Consider the following 25,463-nt stretch of genomic DNA (forward strand, 5'->3'; position numbering starts at 1 on the left):
CTGTATCCATTCCTCTGTTGAAGGGCATCTGGGTTCTTTCCAGTTTCTGGCTATTATAAATAAGGCTGCTATGAACATAGTGGAGCACGTGTCTTTTTTATATGTTGGGGCATCTTGTGGGTATATGCCCAAGAGAGGTATAGCTGGATCCTCAGGCAGTTCAATGTCCAATTTTCTGAGGAACCTCCAGACTGATTTCCAGAATGGTTGTACCAGTCAGCAATCCCACCAACAATGGAGGAGTGTTCCTCTTTCTCCACATCCTCGCCAGCATCTGCTGTCACCTGAGTTTTTCTTCTTAGCCATTCAGTGGTGTGAGGTGAAATCTCAGGGTTGTTTTGATTTGCATTTCCCTTATGACTAAAGATGTTGAACATTTCTTTAGGTGTTTCTCAGCCATTCGGCATTCCTCAGCTGTGAATTCTTTGTTTAGCTCTGAACCCCATTTTTTAATAGGGTTATTTGTCTCCCTGCGGTCTAACTTCTTGAGTTCTTTGTATATTTTGGATATAAGGCCTCTATCTGTTGTAGGATTGGTAAAGATCTTTTCCCAATCTGTTGGTTGCCGTTTTGTCCTAACCACAGTGTCCTTTGCCTTACAGAAGCTTTGCAGTTTCATGAGATCCCATTTGTCGATTCTTGATCTTAGAGCATAAGCCATTGGTGTTTTGTTCAGGAAATTTTTTCCAGTGCCCATGTGTTCCAGATGCTTCCCTAGTTTTTCTTCTATTAGTTTGAGTGTGTCTGGTTTGATGTGGAGGTCCTTGATCCACTTGGACCTAAGCTTTGTATAGGGTGATAAGCATGGATCGATCTGCATTCTTCTACATGTTGACCTCCAGTTGAACCAGCACCATTTGCTGAAAATGCTGTCTTTTTTCCATTTGATGGTTTTGGCTCCTTTGTCAAAAATCAAGTGCCCATAGGTGTGTAGGTTCATTTCTGGGTCTTCAATTCTGTTCCATTGGTCTATCTGTCTGTCTCTGTACCAATACCACACAGTTTTTATCACTATTGCTCTGTAATACTGCTTGAGTTCAGGGATAGAGTTTCCCCCTGAAGTCCTTTTATTGTTGAGGATAGTTTTAGCTATCCTGGGTTTTTTGTTATTCCAGATGAATTTGCAAATTGTTCTGTCTAGCTCTTTGAAAAATTGGATTGGTATTTTGATGGGGATTGCATTGAATCTGTAGATCGCTTTTGGTAAAATGGCCATTTTTTTTTCAATAAAAATATTTTGACTTTTATTGATTTTTTTTTTTAACTTGAGTATTTCTTATATACATTTCGAGTGTTATTCCCTTTCCCGGTATCCGGGCAAACATCCCCCTCCCCCCTCCCCTTCCTTATGGGTGTTCCCCTCCCAACCCTCCCCACATTGCCACCCTCCCCCCCACAGTCTAGTTCACTGGGGGTTCAGTCTTAGCAGGACCCAGGGCTTCCCCTTCCACTGGTGCTCTTACTAGGATATTCATTGCTACCTATGAGGTCAGAGTCCAGGGTCAGTCCATGTATAGTCTTTAGGTAGTGGCTTAGTCCCTGGAAGCTCTGGTTGCTTGGCATTGTTGTACATATGGGGTCTCGAGCCCCTTCAAGCTCTTCCAGTTCTTTCTCTGATTCCTTCAACGGGGGTCCTATTCTCAGTTCAGTGGTTTGCTGCTGGCATTCGCCTCTGTATTTGCTGTATTCTGGCTGTGTCTCTCAGGAGCGATCTACATCTGGCTCCTGTCGGTCTGCACTTCTTTGCTTCATCCATCTTGTCTAATTGGGTGGCTGTATATGTATGGGCCACATGTGGGGCAGGCTCTGAATGGGTGTTCCTTCAGTCTCTGTTTTAATCTTTGCCTCTGCCTTCCCTGCCAAGGGTATTCTTTTTCCTCATTTAAAGAAGGAGTGAAGCATTCACATTTTGATCATCCGTCTTGAGTTTCGTTTGTTCTAGGGATCTAGGGTAATTCAAGCATTTGGGCTAATAGCCACTTATCAATGAGTGCATACCATGTGTGTCTTTCTGTGATTGGGTTAGCTCAGTCAGGATGATATTTTCCAGTTCCAACCATTTGCCTACGAATTTCATAAACTCGTTGTTTTTGATAGCTGAGTAATATTCCATTGTGTAGATGTACCACATTTTCTGTATCCATTCCTCTGTTGAAGGGCATCTGGGTTCTTTCCAGTTTCTGGCTATTATAAATAAGGCTGCTATGAACATAGTGGAGCACGTGTCTCTTTTATATGTTGAGGCATCTTTTGGGTATATGCCCAAGAGAGGTATAGCTGAATCCTCAGGCAGTTCAATGTCCAATTTTCTGAGGAACCTCCAGACTGATTTCCAGAATGGTTTTACCAGTCTGCAATCCCACCAACAATGGAGGAGTGTTCCTCTTTCTCCACATCCTCGCCAGCATCTGCTGTCACCTGAGTTTTTCTTCTTAGCCATTCTCACTGGTGTGAGGTGAAATCTCAGGGTTGTTTTGATGTGCATTTTCCTTATGACTAAAGATGTTGAACATTTCTTTAGGTGTTTCTCAGCCATTCGGCATTCCTCAGCTGTGAATTCTTTGTTTAGCTCTGAACCCCATTTTTTAATAGGGTTATTTTTTTCCCTGTGGTCTAACTTCTTGAGTTCTTTGTATATTTTGGATATAAGGCCTCTATCTGTTGTAGGATTGGTAAAGATCTTTTCCCAATCTGTTGGTTGCCGTTTTGTCCTAACCACAGTGTCCTTTGCCTTACAGAAGCTTTGCAGTTTCATGAGATCCCATTTGTCGATTCTTGATCTTAGAGCATAAGCCATTGGTGTTTTGTTCAGGAAATTTTTTCCAGTGCCCATGTGTTCCAGATGCTTCCCTAGTTTTTCTTCTATTAGTTTGAGTGTGTCTGGTTTGATGTGGAGGTCCTTGATCCACTTGGACCTAAGCTTTGTACAGGGTGATAAGCATGGATCGATCTGCATTCTTCTACATGTTGCCCTCCAGTTGAACCAGCACCATTTGCTGAAAATGCTATCTTTTTTCCATTGAACACTTCCATGAAGGAGTGTTCCTCTTTCTCTACATCCATGCCAGCATCTGTTGTCATCTGAATGATCTTAGCCATTCTGATTTGTGTAAGGTGGAATCTCAGAATTATTTTGATTTTCATTTCTCTGATGACTAAGGATGTTGAACATTCTTGAGGGAAGAGAGTCTCTTTGACATTGCTGTAGAAAAATGCCTCTGACTGTGGCTTTAGCAGCCTATGGGAAAGCATTTGGGATACTTATATTTAGTAGAGCTCAGTAATATGTGATGAAACAAGTCTCATAAGTAATTAATTCTGACATTTAAGAATCCTAGCCCCTGACTTTGGGTGTGTAGCTGACCAAAAGAAGTGTACTAAATTGAATTGCAGATCACTTCTGGTAACAGTCTGGTTAAAAGGCCAGTCTTGTACTTTGGTAACATTAGGAAGCTAACTAATGCTTACCGTTTAGTCTATTCTGGGTTCTGTGCTAAATGCTTTTTTTTTTTAATTGTCTAGTGTATAGGAAAATTTCTGAAAAGAAAATAGATAAAGTTTAGATCATAACTTGGGATTGCAGAAATGTCTTTGGTGGTGGGCCCAGAACTCAAACACAGTCCTCACCTAGAGTCTAGGTTGTTAGCAGCTGTGTGAAAGCAAAGCTTCGGTGAGGGAGTTATGATTGCACCCTACAGTCTCAGAGATAAATTAATCAACCCAATCAAAAAAGAAGTTTAAAATTTCTAGTGCCATTTGGTGCTTCATCAACTAGGAATGTGTGTATTCATTTTCTTCTCTGTCCCACTCTCTAGGAAGGAGGTTCTTGGACTCCCAAAAGATGCATGTATCTTAAAAGAATTTCAAAAACTTAAAGTATAGATAAATACTTAAGGAAAACAATTTTATAATAGCTCATTAATGTAGAAGGGCAACAGTTCTAGAACATTAGGGTTAAGATTGTGGCTTTTTCAGTACTTCAGCTTGAAATGGACTTTTTTTTTTAGGCCATTTACTTCATTTCCCTCTTTTTAAATGAGGGTGCTGAGCCCCAGAAAGATTCAGTGTTTAACCACAGTCTCAGAGCACATCACCGACAGACTCAGATGGCCTGATTTAGCCTCGTATGTTTCCTCATTCTCATTGTTTTTATACTATCTTTATGAAAAGCTTCAGAAATTAACTAGATTTTTTTTAATGTATCCATTTGTGGGAGGCTAATTAAAAGCCTCACAGATGTTCACAGAAAGTGACAATTTGTAGCTAAAACTAGAAACAAATCTAGAGATTTTAGAAGAATGCTGAGTGCAGTTTCAAAAATAGATATGAGTGAATGGCTAGGATATTTAGGAGCAAAGCTTATTTTAAAACAAACACTTTTGTAGAATGCATTATTTATGGGCTTTTACACCCAATCTTAGTTTTTCTAGTTTAATAAAGGCCTAAAATAAGTTAGCATAAAAATAGAGAAGAGCTCATTGAGTTCTAGGTTTGTTGAAAGCAATGATTTTATTTTATTTTTTTGTCTTATTTCTATTAAGAAAAGAATGTACGACAAAAGGCGGTCTGTGACTCCAACTGTAAATCACGTGTTAGAACAACATCTTCCTGTGCATTAGGACAGACTGCCTGTAGGACTTGTAAAGATACAGATTGCTTCTTGTCCCTGTCTGCTCTTAGCTTGTACCCCAGGATTGCCACCAGTCTCTGGTTTAGGACTGTGGTTGTTGTTTCCAACAGTTTTGTAGGCAGAACAGATGCTCTTGACCGGTCAGTACTCAGAACCACTGACCTACAAAATCATGAAATAGAAAGCAGCGAACTGACAAGTGACTCTTAGCTGCTGGCTTTTGTTTGAATCTTTATTTCTTTGCTTTTTGTGTGTGTGGGGGAATGTTGATCTTTGTTTTATTAACAAATAATGATTTGTTATATATTAATATAAATAAAATAATGATTTTATTATAAATATAAATTATTATTCGCTAAAAGGGACTGTTTCCACATTTTACATAAAAATTGTAATGAGTGAGTGTCAGGCATGTACCCCTGTAATTCCACCACATAGGAGGCCAAGGCTGGAGGATCCTGAGTGTGAGGACAGCTTATAGCACTTATTGAGACTCAAAATCCAACGGAAAGTTCATCAAAAACATACCGATGACACTGAGACATTGTATTCTAAAGTCTGAGTGAATCACTGGGATAAGCGTAAATTATATTAAATGTGTTTTTTTTTTGTAAGCTAGTTGCCTAGGAGTTAATAATGGCTTTGTTTCCTGCTCCCTCTGCAAAGCCAGGCCCAGGCAGACCTCAGAGGGCTCGCCGCCTCTGTGGCTCGTCAGTGGTGGCTTGCTGCTCTGTTTGCACTTGTATCACCACCCTAGTTTTTAATAGAACTGGAGATCCTTCCATGTGCTTCATTGACACTCATCTCCGGTGATGTTGCTATTGTATTTTGTCTCTATGTGTTATGGACTGTTCTTTTTCTTTATTGCACTCTAAAGATATTGTGTATTCTGAGTCTAGATTCTTCAACAGATACATAATCTGTATTGTTTTCAAGTCTATGTTCTCAACATTATTAAAGACATGCAATTTTATTTTGATGACATGCAGTTTACCAATTTTTTCTCATAGGAATAGTGCTTTGGGTAAATTTATAAGTCTAAAAGGTTTTCATCTATAAGTTTTTTTCTTTCCTGAAAGTTTTAAGCTTTGCACTTTGTATAAGGTATGAGGTGTGCATCTGTTTCATTTTGTCCTTTCCGTCCTCTGTCCCCCTCTTTTCGTCTTTGCCCTTTGTTCCCCCCCTGTTCTCCTCACTCCTGTTTCTTCTCTTTTCCCTTTAGTAGCCCATTGTTCCAGCACCACTTGCAGAAGTTTCCCTCTGGTGACTTGCCTTTGTCCATTTGTTAGGTCAGTTGTCCATGTATGTGATATCTGCTTCTGGACTCTGCGCTGTTAACCTCTCTTGTTCTTCTGCCAATACGGAACAACGTTTTCTTGTACTTTTTTTTTAAAATTTTGTTGCTTCAGACCTGCTCACTCATTGTTAAGAAGGAAGAGTATTGCAGCAGATTTTTAATAAACAAGAATGTACCATCAAAGAAAAAGAATTGGTTAGTTCAAAGAAGGATTAGAGAGAAAGGGTATTGGCAAAGTAGATCGTGCAGCAAGTACAACAGTGACTGGAGAAACCAGACAGAAGCTAGGCAGCTCCAGTTAGAGCGATGCTTGTTGATGGTGGTGGGCAAAGTTGAAAGAACTTCTTGGCTAGTGAGATGTGGAGGATGCCAGGATGGAGCAGCCACAGCAACATCAAGGTCTAGGTCTTGGAATCGTTCTTGTTCTGTTTGGTGCTCTAGCTGGGTGCTTGTGTGTGAGTTGTGCTACACTGCATCCTCCCATCTTGTAAATACTGCTACAGTGTTACAATTGGTACCTTGGAGCTTAGAACCACTTGATCAGTGAATATTAATAGTTCCTTATTTCTTATTTTAGATTTGATTATAATTGTTTTCCCAAACTAGATACTGTAGTAGGTGGTCATATTATTGAAGGAGTTTATTTCACTTACTGGCAGTTCCATGACAAGTTTTTAGTAGGTTTAAATGTCTATATTCATTGTTTCTTTGGTTCGAGATTTTTAAAGAAGGGAAGACAGTCTTGGATATCATTGCTGATTTAGGGCGATTACATTGAGAACAAATTAATGTGCCTGTAGTAGTTTCATGAACTGCATAGAGCAAGAATAAAATCACTCTTGAGGTGTAAATAATTTAATTCGTGAAGAGTTCCGATTTATTGTTATCTTTGTCTGGTGCTAAACTAGATTTTTCTGGAAGGACTCCAATAATTGGAGAAGTTCAGCTGTGGAACAGACTTTCTCATCACACACAGAGTTCTAGAGGCTGTGTCAGTGCTCTTGAGGCCATGCTGAGTGGGGTAAAAATTTGTCAGTGCTCTTTGTAAGAAGATACAGCACTGCCCTATGGCTTCTCTTCAGAACAGCAGATGCAGGCATGGAGAGCATGCTTGGCAGTAGTCACTGTTGGCTAACAGTGAAACTCCACTACTACACTCTGAGCTTGCTCGGCCTTGCCTGCATCACTGTCCTTGCTCTGCTGTGGAATTTGGTTTTATTTGCTTTAATGTTGATACTGTAGAGTAGATATCCTGGACTTAAAAGAGGCCTTGTGCTCAGTCTTTGTGTTCCTGTGCATGGAGACTAGGCAGCTAAAGAACACTGTACTTCACTGGGAGACATGAAGGTCGCTTTTCCTAACGCGTCATGCATTGAGTCCTTATTTCCATTCTGTCTTGGACTGTTTTGCTGTGTCTGTAGTCATCTTCAGAGGGTGGCATGTAGTACACAGATGAGCCCTGAGGTTACAGTCAGGCCCTCATAGCAGTGTTGACTCTACGCAGAGAGCTTTGTGGGCTGTAGATACCGCACTGGTGTATCATCTCAGTTTTCAGCCGTATACTTTACTAATATGAAACAGTGCTTTTAAATATGTGGGTAAACCACATGATTCAGCATTTGCTAGCTTAAGTGAGATAAATTTATATTGAGAATGTTAGAAAGTATGATTAATAAAGAGAAATAGCCATCAGTTTTCACTGTGAGGTATCATATTGGATGATTCACCAGTATCCTCTAAGTTTCTCAGCAACCATTGTAGTCTTACTCAGAAGAGATTCCTTTTTGTCTTTATAGCCAGAAATTCATTGCAGGTGCTTTGGTGTTGGACCAGAATCAAAGCCAAACTCTGTTCCTTAAGCCTCTTTCCTGGGTCTGCAAGTCTCACTGTGTAGATAAGACTTGGCCCAGACAGAAATGTTATTAGTTGGGAAATGCTGCTGTGAATATTGCTTCCTGCCTAGAACTCACCACTTCTTTCCAGGCTAGTAGGAAGAAATCGAGGGTGGAGATGTGGGGAACGTGTTTGACCCGAGAGAACCAAGAGAGGCTAAGGGTGTGTTTTAAGATGAGAGGAGCCTATGGTGCTTTAGTAACTGGAAGCTTTACTGTAACACCTTTGCCATGGTAGTTTATGGAATGCCAACCAATGTTTCATGGGAGTATTTGTCTGTATAGTGAAGGGAAATTGAGTCTGAGGAGGAGTACAATAAACTAAACTAGTCTCTTTCCCCTGTGTCCTTTCCTCTCTCAGGAAGGCGATGCAACAAAAAGCCTTTAGATAAGGAACAGCACATTCATTACTCCATGACTTCTGTATCAAGTATGTTTGTCTATGTCTGTGGTAGTTCATACACTGTGGTTTGTGACTCTGGTGCTGACTTCAGGTCAGAACTCTACCATTTATTAACTCCATGACCTGCCAGATGACTTCACCTCTCTGGGAGTTAATTTCCTTATCTCTATTATATGCTTAATAGTGCCCAATTTATGTTGGATCAGAAGTAGTGTGTTCACAGATCCTCATACATAGTCAGTGCCCATTCAAGGTTGTTCATTTTTCCTTTCATGGCTTTCTTTGTTCATCATCAGTGTTTTTCTCTGACTATTATAATTCTGAATCAGTCTCCATGGAGAGCAGTGAAACCATTTGTTTAGCCTCTACCCCAGTGTGGTGAACAGCCATGGCCTTCTGCTAAATTTCTTTGTGTCCTGTGGTGGTTTAGCTGCCGTTCCTCTTCCTTTAAGGCATTTCCCCAGCCTGATGTGTATGTAGTAGGTGCTCAGTAACCATTTGTGAAGTAAAGGAGTTTCTGAACTTGGAAAGGAGTGTCTGCAACACTGCTCACTGAGGTTTGGAGTCATGGTTCATCTGGGTGCTTCGCAAGTTAATACATACTTGATACTTTGTAGTTCTGAGGGCAAAATGCTTTTTAGATTTGCAGATTAACTATCTACTCTGTATTGGTTTAGTTACAGATATGGCTGGTTAGTGCTCACTCCAAGTCAGGCTCTTGGATAACAGGATAACAACTTTATTCTTTATCTTTTTCTCGTTTTAAAAGATGTGTATTTTATTTTATGTATATGAGTATTTGCCTGCATGTATGAGTGTACACCACATGCATTCCTGGTGTGATGGAGGCCAAAGAGGGCATCAAATCTCCTGGATCGGGAATTAGAGGCTCATGTGAGCTGTCATATGGGTGCTAGGAATTGAACCCTGGTCCCCTGCAAGAATCACAACCGCTCTTAACCACTCAGCCATCTCTCCAGCCCTCAATACTATTCTGACACCCATTATGGAAGTGTGGAAACAGTCTTTCCAAAGACTACACAGTCTACAAGGAAGTAATCAAGATTGTCTTGAACCTGGATTGCAGACTGCCCTTTCAGTTATGTGGTTTGAAGCTTCCCATGTCTGTGTTATTATATGATGGGATGGTTGGGGGTGGGCAGATGGCAGAAGGGAGAAAGTCCTCCAGGACTTCTAGAATTTGGGAAGAAACCAGCTGCTGACTAGTTTATATCATACACCTGATACTGCATACTTATTTCCAGTGGGAGGCAGTTATAACATGGGGATTCAGTTTTAATTTTACCACACTAATATCTGTGTGGAGGAATAATTACAACTTTGAAGTTCAGTGTAGTGAGAAGTAACCAAGTTTCTATTAAAGATTGCTCAAGCAGTGAGTAAGTCATTAAATTCATCTCCTGATGACTGTAGATTGCTTAATATCTGCCAGGAGACATGCAGATATATGTCACTAGAGATAGGTAATTGGAGCTGATTTACAGAGAATTCAGGTTTTAGTTTGATTTTGACACAGAGAAGTTGAGAATATTGTTTACACTGTCATCTGTTTGCATTTCTCCAAAAAAAAAATAAATACTTTTTATAGAAAATATGGAAGAATCAAGATCTCATTTGAAAAGATCTGGAAATATTTATTCCCAGTTTTTAGAAAATAAAATCTTCTGGCTACGTGTGCCATTTATTCTAAGAAATTTAAAATAAAGGCAGACAACCCTTTGCCACCCTCCTTCTTCCTTGCCAAAATGGTATGTGTATTTTATGACATTTAGTGTTTATCAGATTCTTCTGAGTGTATGAGTCATGTTGACTCATAGTCAGCAATCCTTAGCAACACTACATGTCTGCTTTGTCTTAGCTTGGTAATTCACTAATAAAATACATGCTTTGAATTTAATCAACTCCATGTAACTGGTTGTGTTTCTGTTCAGACATGCTTGTGTGTAGCTTTGTACTATAGAAAAATTAACCTGATCCCACTGTTTTCTTGTTATTTGTTTAGGACAAAATTTCAGAAAACAGCTTGTCCATGGACAAAGCTGTTCAACTGAACAGATACGCAGGGGGAAAGTATAAGTAGGTGACATTTGTCTTGAGGGTGTGCCTCCCTAGTGTGTGTGCACATCTGTCCTACTTGTAAAGGCAAAGAGATTTTATGGATTGATAAGGGAGGGGATACTTGGTCCTCTTCTGGACAGTAGAGCGATGTTGGAGAGGGGACCTTATAGCTGAGATCATAGGGAGCTTTCGACGAGTGCACCACAAAAAGACATGTGAGGTGTTGCAATGTTCAGGGTCTTTGTGATTTGCTTGGAGAGACAAGGAAGGCAAGCCTACATTTTGATGTTTGTTTCAGTGAAGGCTGGTCTAATAAAGACCTAGAGACTGTGTGTGACTTTCAACTCTATTTCCCAAACCCTAGAACTGGACCTCAGGGAAGTTAATCCTCTAGGTGCATACTATGGGCTGCAGGCACAGTGTACGTGTGGTTAGGGAAGGCCCTATTTAGAATAAGCAGGTCCAGAACTGTGCCTCTTAACCTCTCTCCCTCAATAACCTGGTTGCTGGTCTGGAATGGCAGTTGGGTTAGTCTGTTGATCATGGCCAGGTGGACTCAGACATGCCACGGTAAAGAACTGCTTCCCCCACCTGCTTCTGCTTTTAAACCTGTGGCCTAGAAAATTATACTGAACAAACAGGCATGAATCAACCCTGGACAGTACTGCAACTGAATGGGAAAAGAAATCTCATGCTCTCCCACTGTGCCACGTAAGGACACCATGTCATCATGCTTGTCACCTTCAGTTTTTAGCTACACCTTGGGAGCGATTCCTTCTTGAGAGTCCATGTCCATAAAGCAGCTTATTTGCCTCCTCTCCCCCCTTTCTCAGAGTTGTCTCTAACTTCACTGTGCTCTTCCACATCCAGGACAACTGGCATCAGTGGCTACTGTTTTGCCTTCATATGTTCATATTTGTTCCCAACTCAGCCCATTATCTTCCTCTCATTAAAGCCTATAAATTTTGTTTGAAGTTGGGTTTGATTCTAGTCTAAGTCACCCATTTCTGCTTAATATAACTTCAATGCTTTTTCAGCGCTTCAAAGCAGAGAATAGTAAGAGTTATTGCTGTTGGTGCATTTTAGCATTGAGTAACAGATGACGTGTCTAATGAATAGCGTGGCTGCCGAGATTGCATAATTATAGGTTTGTCTGCCTTTAGGAAAACCATAAGCAGGCCAGCTTCATCCAGCTAGAGACTTCTCCAATTATGTAAGCATCAGAGTATTTCAATCTAAAACGAAGCCCTCTTCCAGTGATTCTGTTATTCTTTGGTTTTGGGGGTTTTGTTTTTGTTTTGTTGTTTTGGAGTTTGCCCCTGAGAAGGAAAAACAAAAACAAGACAGAAACTTAACTTCAAGGGATGAGTTATTTTGTGGCTCTTTCTGGTCTAAGTCACACTTGTAACACACATGAGGTATGCAGGCTACAGTGGTTTTGGACTGTTAGAACTAGCTGTCATGGCATTGTTGGGTTGGCTGTCTGTAAGCTGGCATGCTTACTGACAGCTCGAATTTTATAATGCAAAGAGGGATTATCTGTGCCCTCTGTACTTGGTTTGCTGGGGTGGAGGTAGGGAGACATTTCAGCCAGTTATTGTACTAACTTTAACTTCTTGGAACAATTTCTTCGTTAAGGTGCCAGGTGCCGGGTGGCCTCTCCAAGAGGCCTTGAGTTATCTCCATGGGTCATCTCCATGTGTGCATTGGCTTGGGAATCAATGTTCATGTATTTCATGTAGGTTCATTCAATAACTGAAAGAAAGGGTTGATTCTAGTAAATCATTGTTTGTAGAATGACATATGGAAGAAATTTCAATATTCCCACCCCGCTCAGACCATGTTTAGATGGGGGAGAACAACTAGATGTATAAGTAATAAAGGTTATTTCTGACCACGAGGTTTTTTTGTAGGATTTATGTTCCCCCAGCCATTTCTCCATGGTTCTCTTTGTGACCTAAAAGAAGTTTGTAGCAGCTTCTGTCTGTGTGCTTGGTTGCTAGTGCTCTTAGACTCTTGTACCCTTGACTTTTCAGCATCCAGACTTGGCTGATGTTCTCCTAGCAATGCAAGGGGTGATGTGACTGTTGTTGTAGCACTTCAAACTACTGTGAGGACGGGAAAAGATGCTTCCCCTGTGTTAAAACTTAGTGTACTTCTAACCTGGGGGAAGCACTTTTTTTCTTACCCATTTGTTCTATTTGAGGAATTTAGAAAGAACCCTCCAGAGCAGGTCCACTAAGCCTGAGTCACATTCCCAATGGCCTACTTAGAAGTATTGTTCTAAGGGTCTAAACTGGAAGCAGAGCTGATGTGCTCAGATGGCCTTAAATACTTGTGAAGGAGTTGGCGTCTCTATCATATTCAAATTCCATTTTGTCCAACAGAGTAGCATCTTTGTTTTACCATTAGAAAGTCAGAGTTGGAAGTTTCATTCTTCTGTTTGGTACTGTTGCTGCTTGGTACCAGTTATTGCTTAGAATATGGTATTTTAGCTTTCTTCTGTGTAAAAAACAAGTAAAAACTACCCATCTTTGATTGGTCTGGTGGTATGACCCTGTAATAACAGCTATGTTGGAAGCCAAGGCAAGAAGAGCCCTGATTCAAGACCCATTTGGGCTACATAGCAAATTCAAGATCAGTCAGGGCAATTTAAAGGGCTGGGGATGTAGCTCAGTGATAAAATTCTTGCCTAGTATGTGTGAGACCCTGGATTTAATCCCCAGTATTGAACAAACAGAACGACCAACCACCTGTCTCACTTAGCCCGATATGGTACTGTAGGCTTTACCACAAATACAATATGCTGTGCATAGGACTGGTGCCTAATGAAGCATTCGTTAACTGTTACAGCAGTTTGTATCACTGTACATCTGTGTTCTGTCCCCTCATGGTCATTACTTCCCGTGCCAGTCCTGCAGAAAAGCTTACATTGAAGCCCTGTCTTGGATTCTCATTCTCAGGATTTTCACATCTTTATGTGATTCTGCCTTCTACCCCTACCCAGTATTGGTATTTCTTTTTTTCTGATGGAAAAAAAGATCATAGTGAAAATAGAGTAGACAAATGAGTATATACCATATGTTTTCTTTATTTTAATTCAACAGAATATCATATAGGTCACTTCCAGATTTAGGAAATAATGATCCTAGGAAAATACAGAAGAAATATCAATTCTGTAACTCTTTGTTGGATCTTGGAATGCTAATACACCATTCATGTCTATGGAGAAATGGGAAAATGGGACTAAGAAAGGCATGATTACTTATGGTGCCAAAATAGGCAGAGTAGGTGTTAAGATAAATTAAGCAAATAGTTGCTTCTAAGTTCGTATACTTTCAGAACAGATGGGATTTGAGCTCACTTCTTGAAGGATGTTCAGATATAATTTGGTGAATTGTAGGTTTTTGTGAAACTCTGTGTGTGTGTGTGTGTGTGTGTGTGTGTGTTGTGTGTTGTGTTGTGTGTGTTGTGTGTGTGTTGTGTATGTGTGTTGTGTGTGTTGTGTGTGTGTGTTGTGTGTGTGTGTGTGTGTGTGTGTGTGTGTGTGTGTGTGTGTGTGTGTTGGGTGGGAGTGTTGAGAGATGAGGTAAAGTATACCAAGCTGACCTTAAATTCCTACCTCTTTCTTCAGCATCCTGAGTGCTAGGGTTACCTGCCTGTGCCACTAGATCTGGCTAAATGGGGCAATTTTTAAAAGATGTATTTTATTTTTAATTATGTGTATGTGGGATTGGGTGTGTGGTGGGAGGGAGAGCCTGTGTGCATGTGAGTGCAGGTGCCTAAGGAAGCCAGGAGAGGATATCAGATCTTCCAGTCCCTGAAGTTTCAAGTTGGGAACTGAGCTCAGATCCATGTCAAGAGCTGTATGTACTCTGAATGTCTGAATCATCTCTCTAGCCCTAGGTTGGGGACTTTTGATGGTGGAAATATATGCTGTGGAATCTAGTGACAAAGAACTTCTGGGTAGTGTGACTTTTTCTCTCTCCAGTTTGCCCCAGCCAGGTTTTAGTAATAAACCTTAAAGCCTAAGGAAGGATCTACGGGGACCATTTGTGACCTATAGGCAGCCTCAGTTATGGCTCTAGAGCCCGGAGGATGTCCGGAGGAGCTGAAAAACACAGGTGAAGAGCAGCGGACCATAAGGGGGGAGAAATCGTTAGAAGGAATGGCGACAGTGATCCTGAGAAGGAAGGACCATGGAGTGTGCGGGAAGATTGGTGCCTGTCCTCTTGATGTACTGCAGAAGGCTCAGAGACCAGAACTTAATATTTTGCAGCACATTTTGTTTTAAATCCTTAGTTCTCCTTTGTAATAACAATATAGTGGATTTGTGTGTGTGTCAGACGCAGTGGGCTAGGAAAATCATAGGAATTTGTCTCATTCTATGAAAGAACAGGCGAGGAAAAAAAGAGTAGGATGTCACGTGAAAAAGGCAAATGCCCATAAGTCGCTCTCCAACCCCCGGGATGCTCTGGAAAGGGAGGAACAGACGAATGGACAAAGTCGATTGTTGACCAGATTTTGAAGAAAAGTGCAGTACTTTTACAAAATAGCATTTGGATGATTTTATTGTTTGAACTTTTTCCAGATGTGGCATTTGAAGTAGAAAACAATAATCATGGCTTCTTTTTCTCTTTCAGCTGAAGTGAGTAGTGAGTACAGTATGGACAAGGCCATGGTTGAATTTGCTAAAATGGATCGAGAACTAAACCATTATGTTAAGGCTGTCCAGTCTACAATAAATCATGTAAGTTTATTCCACTTCCCTGACGAGTGTGCCTGCAGCTCAGTGATCTAGAAATGGAAACAGTCTAAGTTTGTTTCGACCCTGAACAGCTCCGTGTCCTTTCTGAAGCAGATGTTGATCAGCACTCATGGAGCAAAGAGTATCTATGAGATCTTCCGCAGCTGGGTACCTCGGCTAATTGGCAGATGAAAAGGATTTTAAATTGTCTTTCATTTTTGTCTGAAGAGTTTTAGTAAGCCCCCTCAAATGAGTAGATTTTCATTGACCTGTTAAAAGTGTGTACAGCTTGTTTCTGTTTGTCATATTTGCTTAAGCATATAGCTTAGACCAGGTTTGTTACTCATTCTCTAACTTTAACCAATATGCATCTCTTGTAAAATTTTTAGAATCAGATAATGTAGAAGCAAGCATTTATAGTAACTTTAAAAATAAAGTTGGCATTTCAGTTGTTCCAGAAGCCAAACTTCTCTCTGTTGACTCCAGCTGTCACAGGAGCCACACATAAGGCAGTTAAGGTGGGGAGGTAGCAATATCCTCTTTAGTAGTGCTGTGGTGAGTAAGAAGGGAGCAATAGATTGCAGTAATGCTTCTGCGAACTCCCTGCCGAAGTGACCAGATACCTGTATAGTAGGCTGCCTTGCACTTCTGGTTTCTTTATTTGATTTTTATCCTTATGGCTGTGGGAAAATTCCAAAAAGCAAGTATTTAACAAGATCAACCACTGTTCAGGTGAAGATTAAAATTTTATGTTGTCTAATACTTAAGCCACTACTATGAGCATTAAATATAAATGTTTTTCCTGCTTTTCAATGCCTATTCTTTTGTGTGATATAACTTTGATTAAGAATAGTTGCTTAAAGCTAAATAATAAAATCACTCAAATTGTAAAATTCCAGGTTTTTTTTTTTTTTTTTTTTTTGGCTATTGTGACTTTTAGTTCTAGTTCTCTGCATAATTTTTGATGTGAAAATACATTTTGGTGGTGTCAAATTTGAAAATGGGTAATAAGGCAATAGACTTCCTTCCTTCCTTCCCCCACCTTGAGACAGTATCTCAATAGCTCATTCTCACCTCCTCCATCCTCAGCTAGGATTGTAGACATTTGCCACCACACCCAGCTGGACCAAAGGTTCTTAGTTCTAGAACCAGCCAGTTTGTTCCTCCTTTATTTTCCCACATGTCTGGAGCAGGACTGGGATGTCCTGGGTTGTTTTGGTTTTTTTATGATTCTTTTACTTAATATGTATCCACAGTTGAAAAACCAGCATATGAATTCAGCTCATTTTAAAGACTCTGTATGTTTGCTGCTGAAGTTCCAAGTCAGGAGAATGATCAATCCTGCTTTGCCTATGCTTTCATGGTGTTATTGACAATGACTTTTAACTTTCCTATGTGCAAATGTGTCCATGTGGCTTATTGTACTGACAAGAAAAGAAGATTTTGAAGGCAAAGAATTTAGTTTTCCCTCTAAACTTTAAGATTCACAGATACTTGATGCACTTAGCAAAGAGAAAAATAGAGCTCTCATCCTTCCCAGTTCTTGTCATTCTTTTGAGACAGCCTCACTATAGAGCACTGACTGGTCTAGAACTTACTCCCTCTGACTCTTGAGTACTGGGAATAAAGGCATACACCACCATACCTGGCCTCAAGGACTCTTAAAGAAAAAGTTGAACTCAAAGCAAACCCCACAACTCATATGTATTAGAAGTGACCAGCACGTCTGTCATCTGGAGGTGCTCCCCCTCCAGATGCCGTTACGTTCTGCTTTTGAGTTTCTTCTGATTTTTGGTCAACACTTTACTGCACAGTGGAGTGAATGGATTTAGAGATTCTGATGCTAATTACAATGTTTCTGGGCTTTCACTGAGGAGAATACTGTCTTTCCCTTTTCTGACCACATTGTGAATGTAAGTGTCACACAAGACCAAAGTAGTCCCAACCTATAAAGGTTTTTGAGACATTCATTCAGGGACTCAGAGGGCAGGACTGTGATTTGGAGGGAAATGTTTTGATAAGACTTTTTGTACTTGAAGATACGGCATTACTGCCTTGTTGCTTGTGCTGAGGTATAAAGAATGAGTAGCGGTTGGGGAGGGGCCGAGGTGGCCAGCACTGTAGAAATAGTAGCAATCTGAGGATGGGAGTGGCATAATTCTCCCACTTCCTCAGGTACCATCCTTGGTTACAAAACTTACTCTTGGAACCTTGTGTTCTTCTTTGTTTCATCATAAAAACATTGATTTGCCAATTTCACAACTGCTATGTGAACCAGATTAGATAATCTGTATCAACACAGTCAGGCATCCATAGCTCTTGGTGGAGCTGTCGGACACTGTATTGTTGCAAACGGAGATTCCTAAACAGAACTTGGAAAGATGGGGTATACACGTTCTAAAACACCAGTACTTTGTTCTGTTCGATACTTTTCATGACCTTCGCTTACTTTAAGATTTATGTCATGCAGGATTTGCTTTAAGCTCATTAAGGTGATGTGTGAAGTGTTCATGATCTAAAATGAAGTAGTAAGTCAGGTTGGATGATAAGAAACCCTGTGTCTCATCTAACGGTCTTCTGTCATAGACGTCTGAAGATATAGTACTCTCATTTAGGAGCTTATGCCAAATGCTACCCATGGCCTTTCTTATTATGAACTTTTTTTTTCTTTTAGATTTTCAATTTTTATTTCCCTATTTTTATTTTTGTTTATCTTTTTTACCCACATTTAAAAAATTTTTAATTTTATTTTTCTTGGATATTTTATATATTTACATTTCAAATGTTATCCCCTTCCCCTGCCCCACCCCCATAACGCGTCCTCCTCCTCCTGTTTCTATGAGGATGCTCCCTCTCCCACCTCAACGCCCTACACTGGGGAAACAAGCCTTCACAAGGGCTTCTCTTCCTATTGATGCTGGACAATGCCAGCCTCTGCTACATACGTGTCTGGAGTCATGGGTCCCTCCATGTGTACTCATTGGTTGGTGGTTTAGTCCCTAAGAGTGGGGTCTGATTGGTTGATACTGTTGTTCCTCCTATGGTGTTGCAAACCCCTTCAGCTCCTTCAGTATTTTCTCTAACTCCTCCATTGGGGTCCCCATGCTCAGTCCAGTGGTTAGCTGCAAGCATCCTCATCTGTATTAGTAGGGCTCTGGCAGAGTCTCTCAGGGGCCACCCATATCTGGCTCCTGTCAGCAAGCACTTCTTAGCGCCAGCAATAGTGACTAGGTTTGGTGGCTGCATATGAGATGGATCCCTAGGTAGGACAGTTTCTGGATGACCTTTTCTTCAGTCCCTGCTCCACTCTTTATCTCTGTATTTCCTCCCGTGAGTATTTTGTTCTTCCTTCTAAGAAGGAGTGAAGCATCCACATTTTGGCCTTCCTTCTTCTTGAACTTCATATGATCTGTGAATTTTTTTCTTATGTATTCCTCAGGATGATATTTTCTAGTTCCATCCACTTGCCTAAGAATTTCATATAGTCATTGTTTTTAATAGCTGAGTAGTACTCCATTATGTAAATGTACCACATTTTCTGTTTCCATTCTTCTATTGAAGGACATCTGGGTTCTTTCCAGCTTCTGGCTATTATAAATAAGGCTGCTATGAACATATTGGAGCATGTGTCCTTGTTATATGTTGGAGCATCTTTTGGGTATATGCCCAGGAGTGGTATAGCTGGGTCCTCAGGTAGTACTATGTCTAGTTTTCTGAGGAACCACCAGACTGATTTCCAGAGCTTGCAATCCCACCAACAATGGAGGAGTGTTCCTCTTTCTCCACATCCTCACTAGCATCTACTGTCTCCTGAGTTATTGATCTTAGCCTTTCTAACTGGTATCTCAGGGTTGTTTTGATTTAATTTCACCAGAGAACTCTTACAGCTGATAAACGACTTCAGCAAAGTGGCTAGATATAAAATTAATTCAAACAAATCAGTAGCCTTCCTCTACACAAAGATAAACAGACTGAGAAAGAAATTAGGAAAACGACACCCTTCACAATAGCCACAAATAATATAAAATACCTCAGTGTGACTCTAACTAAGCAAGTGAAAGATCTGTATGACAATACTTCAAATCTCTGAAGAAAGAAATTGAAGATCTCAGAAGGTGGGAAGATCTCCCATGCTCATGGATTGGCAGGATTAATATAGTAAAGATGGCCATTTTGCCAAGAACAATCTGCAGATTCAATGCAATCCTCATCAAAATTCCAACTCAATTCTTCATAGAGTTAGAGCAATTTGCAAATTCATTTGGAATATCCAAAAACCCAGGATAGCAAAAAAGGAACTCCTGGGGAACTTACCATCCCTGACCTCAAGCTGTATTCCAGAGCAGTCATGATAAAAACTGCATGGTATTGGTTAAAGTTTAGAGTCCCTTGATTATTCCAAATTCTTAATACCAGAAAAGCAAAGGAAAATGCCTGCCTTCGTAGGTAAGAACCTGAAGTGGTGGTGAAACCCCCAGAGGTTGGTCAATGATTGAGTTGCTAGCAGATCTTTGAGTGCTTACTCCATAGCGGCTACTGTGCCTGGTGCTGTATATCATGGCAATATCCCATTTAAGGACAGTTTCATTACTGACCATTCTGTTTTTCAAGTAGATGCTACTCCTGGAGTTAGACTGACAAAATAAACCCAGTGGTTGTCTTCTAGGCTTCTCATTGTGTTTATTAGTGTTTGCACTTACACCTATAATTTGGCCTGTGGCCTATGGATTAGTGAGAGTAGACAGGGGAGAAAGGTGAATTCAGATCAGTTCAAGGGATACCCTAATCTGTCTTCAAGTATGTGTTCCTTCAAAGAGACAGCAAAAATGCCTCGGGCTGCTGTGATTGGGAGAGCTTAAAGGACAGTTTGAAATTGGTTCTGTGCTTCTACCCTGTGGTCCCAGGGTTAAGTGCAGGTTGTGAGTTAGGCTTGGCGGTTAGCTAACTCTATCCCCAGCATCTTGATGGTTCTTACAAACTTTTTAATGATCTCAATTCTGATGTTCAAAATGAATTGGAACCTTAAAGCTAAATGATAGTTGATTCAACTGGTTTATATTAGTCCCTTAGATTATCAGTCATCAGTGGTGAAATATATTATTTCATATAGTCTTTTGAAAAGAAGTTTGAGATTCACTTGGACATACACTTTCAGAGCACACCCCAGCTCTGAGAAGAGTCATCCAGCTTCACCTATGTCTGCTTCGTCATGTGACACAGTTGGGAAATCCAGAGCCTGAGTCTTTTCTTCACTTTACCCAAAACTCTGTCTGTCCTACTTACATCTTGCAGATTACGTAAGACGTTAAGGATTTAAATCGAATTGCAGTCACATAGCTGGTTCTGTTTTTAAGTCAGTGTCTAATACATTTTTACTGCAAGCCCGAGAGCATTGGCTCTTTTGTCTTTCTCACAGATGAAGTCTCCCTACCCTATTATGCTTACTGCGTTTGTTATTTGATATGCTAACCTGAGTGTTATCTCCATTTCATAGTTAATATGTTTAGTTAGCCACATGGAAATGTACTTCATATGTAGTTGGCAACCATGGATGATAAAAGTACAGACTGGGTCAAAGCGTGTTTACCTCAGTCCTGTCATCATGCAGTGAGTTTTGGCCATTTCTGGTGTCTCACTTCCCTGTGCCTGTGCCCTCTCACCCTTCATCCTTCATCAAGTGGTAAGCGTAGAGCTTTTGTTTGTTTATTATCAATTTAACATGTGGCCCTATAGGTAATCTCCCCACCACTATAGCTCCCCACCCACCCACTCATCCACCCACCCCAGGGACTCATTATGTAGATGGGCTGTCCTGGAACTCACTTAGAAAGCTAATACCTTATTTTCCACCACCTAAAGGAAGTTCTAGGACAGAGGATGTGACTGCTGGGTGTTAATATCTGCTGAGGGGATGTGCAAATGTGCTTTGCTCTTCTAGACAGTCTGAGCCCTCACTAAAGGAGGGGGACGGACGGATCTTGGGATTATAAAGCCTAAAGATAAAAATTCCTAAGCATGGAAGAAGCTAGGCTGTGGACTAGCAAGGATGACAGAAGAGAGAGGCAGGTAAGAAGCTGTTGGAACCAAATGCCCCAGCCCTGGGAGCCCACCCTCTCTTTACTTCCTGTGACCCACACTGAACTCCCCAGAGTGAGATGCTCCCCCAAACAGTTCAATTCCGAAGCCTCTGATGAACAGATTGCATGCAAACTTGTTCTTCCACAGGAACATTGCCCTGGGATAGCAGTTTCAAGGGGGAACGGGGAAGCACCAACTTTGGGAATTTACTCATGAGCTACTTGGCCTTGGGATATATCTATTTCCTGCTTAATGGCTCCTATGTTGGTCCTTTAGAGCTTCTTCTGTAGTCATCTTCAATTTGCAGTTGTGTTTGGGACTTTTTGTCTTAAACATGGAATTAGGCCTGTATATACTGTCACTAATGAGATGGTCTGTAGGAAAGACCTTAGACAAATCTTTTAGTTATCAAGGGAATATGGTTGCTAGAGGTGGACATTCTTACACTGAGATTCATTTTCATAGCTTACAGAAATCAGTGCTTTGTTAGGTATTAAATGTTCAATTTTAATCAGAATTATAAAATGCTTAATACTCTAGTAGGCCTTGTACTCTATTGCAGTATTTTCAAAAGTTGTTCTGGAATAGGAATTAATTGGATGTGAATAAGTATAATAGGAGAATAGGATTTTGTGGTTAAGTAAGCTTGGGGAATGCTTAATAAAAGAATTTCTCTAAATACTCCAAAGCCTTCAATGTGCTTATACGCAATGGGATGCTCCAGAGGAAAAGGATATTTAGAAATGTCCTAAACTGAGCTGACTAGAAAACACTTTGGGGAGGGTGGACACGCCCAAGAATCCTCTGTTAAACGCTTCTGTAGTCACAGCCTCTTCATCTTTTTAAATAAGATTGAAACTAAGTGTACGAGTGTTTTGCCTGACTTCATGTTTGTTTGTCTGTCCCATTGTACAGTGCCAATGGAGGCCTGAAGAGGGCACTGGGTCCTCTGGAGCTGGAGTCATTGGTAACTCTAGCTGCTGAATGGGCACTGGGAACAGAGCCCAGCTCCTCTGCACTGCTGAGCCGTCTTGTCACTCCTGGCAGTTCCCTAATTTTACCAGGGAAGTTAAGGGCTGGATCCAACAGCTCTTCTAGAGGTTTCTATTGTCTAGGAAACTCGGAAGTCGGCAGAGCACAGCAAATCCACTGTAGGAGGTGGCCCTCAGTGATTATTCTGTAAAGTGAGGGGAAAGGGTCAAGCTTTGAGGGAAAATGGTAAGCTCTCCCACTAGTGAAGGAGGAGTGAAGAAGCTTTTAAAGACATCCAGACTCTGTGGCTGTCGGTCTGCTGGAAACAGTCAAGACCCCTCCATCTGTGATTTATGGCAGGGAAAATAGAAAGAAGGGAAAATGACAGGAAAGTGGGGGAGTTACAGAGCAGGCCAGAGGGCAGCTTTCACTAAGCCTGCAGGGTAGAATGTGGAAAGTAACCTCAAAGGCCCATGGGTTTGGATCCTTGAGCCTCCCTGGCAGTGCTCTTTGGGGAGATTGTACAAATTAAGAGATGAGGCCTGCCTGTCGAGTGTAGATCACCAGAGGAGGTCCGGATATAACCCGAAGCCTCATGCCCCCTCTGTCACAGCTGGGGGTCACTCCCACTCGTTTGCCCCACCTTCCCCACCCTGATGGACTCTATCCTTTGAACTAAGGGCCAGAATACAACATTTTCCTTTCACTGAATTTAGTCACTGTGACAATAGCGAATCTAATAGAGAGATTATCAAATTGGCAGGCAGGGCATGGGAAACAGACCTTTGAACAACCAGGGTTACCACACACTCCAGTTAAGCACTGGGGTACAGGTAGGGTGACTGGAAACCTTAAGTCTTGGTAGTGATAACTACCTATAACAACATGAACTATGTACAGGGCAGGACTGCTCTTTATATAGCACTCTCTGTTGTCCTCACCTTGGATGTAGTCTGCCTGACACAGCGAACTTCGTGGCATGATTTTGTCATTTGTAAAGTTCACATTTGAGACCTCTATGATCAAATTACAGAAAAATCCATAACAAAGAATCTCATGGTTTAAGTAAGTTTAGAAATTTGTCTTAGGTTAAATTCATAGCTATCATGGGGTGCTTGTAGCCTGTGGACCATAGAGTGGACACACATGGACCTACATATAGATAGCATGGATAGCCACTTTAATCTACTTCCAGAATCATCTTTTCTCTATAATTGACAAGAACTGAGCTTGAGGTTTGGGCTTTTTCTTAACCATCTGGCAGTGGTGGTGAGTGGATAACAGAAAGGCAGGAAGCCGATCGATCTGGGGAGCGAGTCCCCAAATGCTTAGGTTCACTGTAAGACCAATACGTGACTACGTGCTGACCTGGGGAGTTGAAAGCAGTTCTTTATTGATCTCATAATTAAGTTACCCAGTTAACGGTCATAATGTACTTCAGTTACTTAAGATACAAAAGCCTTGCCTTGTTGATTTGTCCCAAAGACAGCTACAAAATAATTTTAACAGTGATCTAGTTTGATAGAGATGATAAAAACATACCTACATGTCCTGTAGTGAGGACAGACTCAATAAATTCTGCTTGTATCCATTTAGACTTTGAGCCTCAGTGTCTACTTGGTATGGGGATAGCAGTGCAGGTCATCTGGGAAGGATGAGAAGTGACATCCTAAACACTCTGTCACACTACCATCAGGTTGTGCAGGAACGTCCTCAAAGAAGGGTCATCATCTCCCTTGGCCAGAGTCAGCATCCTGAAAGAATTTTAACTCACGTGTGCAGTGGGCAATGGGAAACTGTTCTCCCCCTTTCTGTGGAAGAGCTGTTCCCAGAAGCTAGAGTGGAGCTGGCTGTGGAGAGAGAGCTTGCTGCCCTTGTCAAGTGTTGTGACCCAGAAGGATTGGGAAGGAACCAGGACCTGGGCTAGTGCAGAGGCCAGGAAGCAGTATGACATTTGGCAGTGGAAGCTGAGGTTGCCTGATAATAACTGTACTTATTTTTATCCATAGAAGCCAGGGTAAGCTAGTGGACGGTCATGGGAGTTGTTCTAAGATTAGTACCAGATAATGAGGTAAATATGATTTCTAGTCTAAGAATGATGTGTGGCATTTTCTTAGACATTTTATATATGTACCAGAAATGAACCCTAAATATGTTTCTCTGTGTATACAAGATTATTGAATAATTCTGTTTATTGAGCTGTATGTTACATCTTTAAATCTTATTTTGTTCATGATATCCCTTTGAAAAACGGTATCAGTAGCTTTTTGGTAATGGTATTGTATTGGCCAGAAAAATATGTAGGGTTATGTACTTATTTATTATTTATATCAATATTTACTTATATATCATATGTGAACCACATTTCAGAGAGAATCTCTATAAGCCATTTACAATCAAGAGAACAATAGGAAGAGTATAGGGTGTTATGTCCCAGCCTCTGGTGAGTTTACAGTTACTGTGGTACTACAAAACGTAGTTTGTGAAGGGAGCCAGTGCTCAGCGAGCTCACTGCAAGTCCAGGGAGCGCATCTCTCTGTTTTGCCTTCAGAACACTGAGCTTCTGGCAAAGGTGGTATTTTTTCTTTTGTTTCATGACCAACCTGATAATTTAAGCACTAGATATTTTTGCATTTCATCTCTTTGTGCCACTTATAAATGGTTTTAAAAATATTTTTCCTCCTTTCATCTTAAAATAATCATTTAATTATATTTGACAAGAAAGTGCTTGTTAAGAAGGCCTGATCCTTGTTTTTGTAATTGGAAACAATAACCAGAAGTAGTTGAATGTGATTGCATGCACAAATAATTCCCAGACATCTGGTCACACTTGCTTTTTATCTTCCTCTCAGCTGGCACCTGTAAGATCTCACATTCTCTCCAGCCTGCCTTTCAGTCACCTCAACCACTTGTGGTTCTCAGAATGCTGTTGACACTGAGAAGCAAGCCCTGTGGACCCAGTGGGCCACCCCTGGTCACCCTAAGGTTGAGTTTAGTTAGCCCTTGATGGGAAACAGAAGCCTAACGTGTCTCATAAAATCCTAAATGGGACCTCGGACTGGGCTGAATCCCAGGTGTGCTTAAAGAATCCTCTCTTACAAAATCAGAAATGAATTTGACATATAAGGTGTAATTAAACCATGTTTTTAAAAATGCCAAAACATCATCTGTTCATTTCTTTCAGAAACTCTTGAGGTACTACTTGGAACACCTGTAAATAATATGGTAGCATATAATATGACATGATGAAATTAGAACATGTTTATATATTGTGTTTTCTTTAACAACAGTGAAATTACTCAGTCAGAACATGAAATTAAGGTGATTCCCTTTGCATTGTATCGTGTCATACACAATGCTGTTAT

General features: G+C 40.8%; 1 protein-coding gene across 16 annotated transcripts in view; it reads left to right on the forward strand.

The window, feature by feature from the left end:
• Nsmce2 (NSE2/MMS21 homolog, SMC5-SMC6 complex SUMO ligase) overlaps window positions 1–25,463 on the forward strand; it is a 245,470-nt gene that overhangs the window by 25,262 nt on the left and 194,745 nt on the right. For all 16 annotated transcript variants that reach the window (XR_010052954.1, XR_010052955.1, XR_001838681.3 and 13 more), the window contains one exon: window positions 14,945–15,051. Coding sequence is in view for 9 of the 16 variants with exons in the window: in XM_017594758.3 (XP_017450247.1) it covers window positions 14,945–15,051 (107 nt within the window). In the remaining 7 variants the exon portion in view is untranslated. The remainder of the gene's footprint in view (window positions 1–14,944; window positions 15,052–25,463) is intronic.

The sequence above is a fragment of the Rattus norvegicus genome, chromosome 7, assembly GCF_036323735.1.
Source record: "Rattus norvegicus strain BN/NHsdMcwi chromosome 7, GRCr8, whole genome shotgun sequence".
Classification (NCBI taxonomy): domain Eukaryota; kingdom Metazoa; phylum Chordata; class Mammalia; order Rodentia; family Muridae; genus Rattus; species Rattus norvegicus.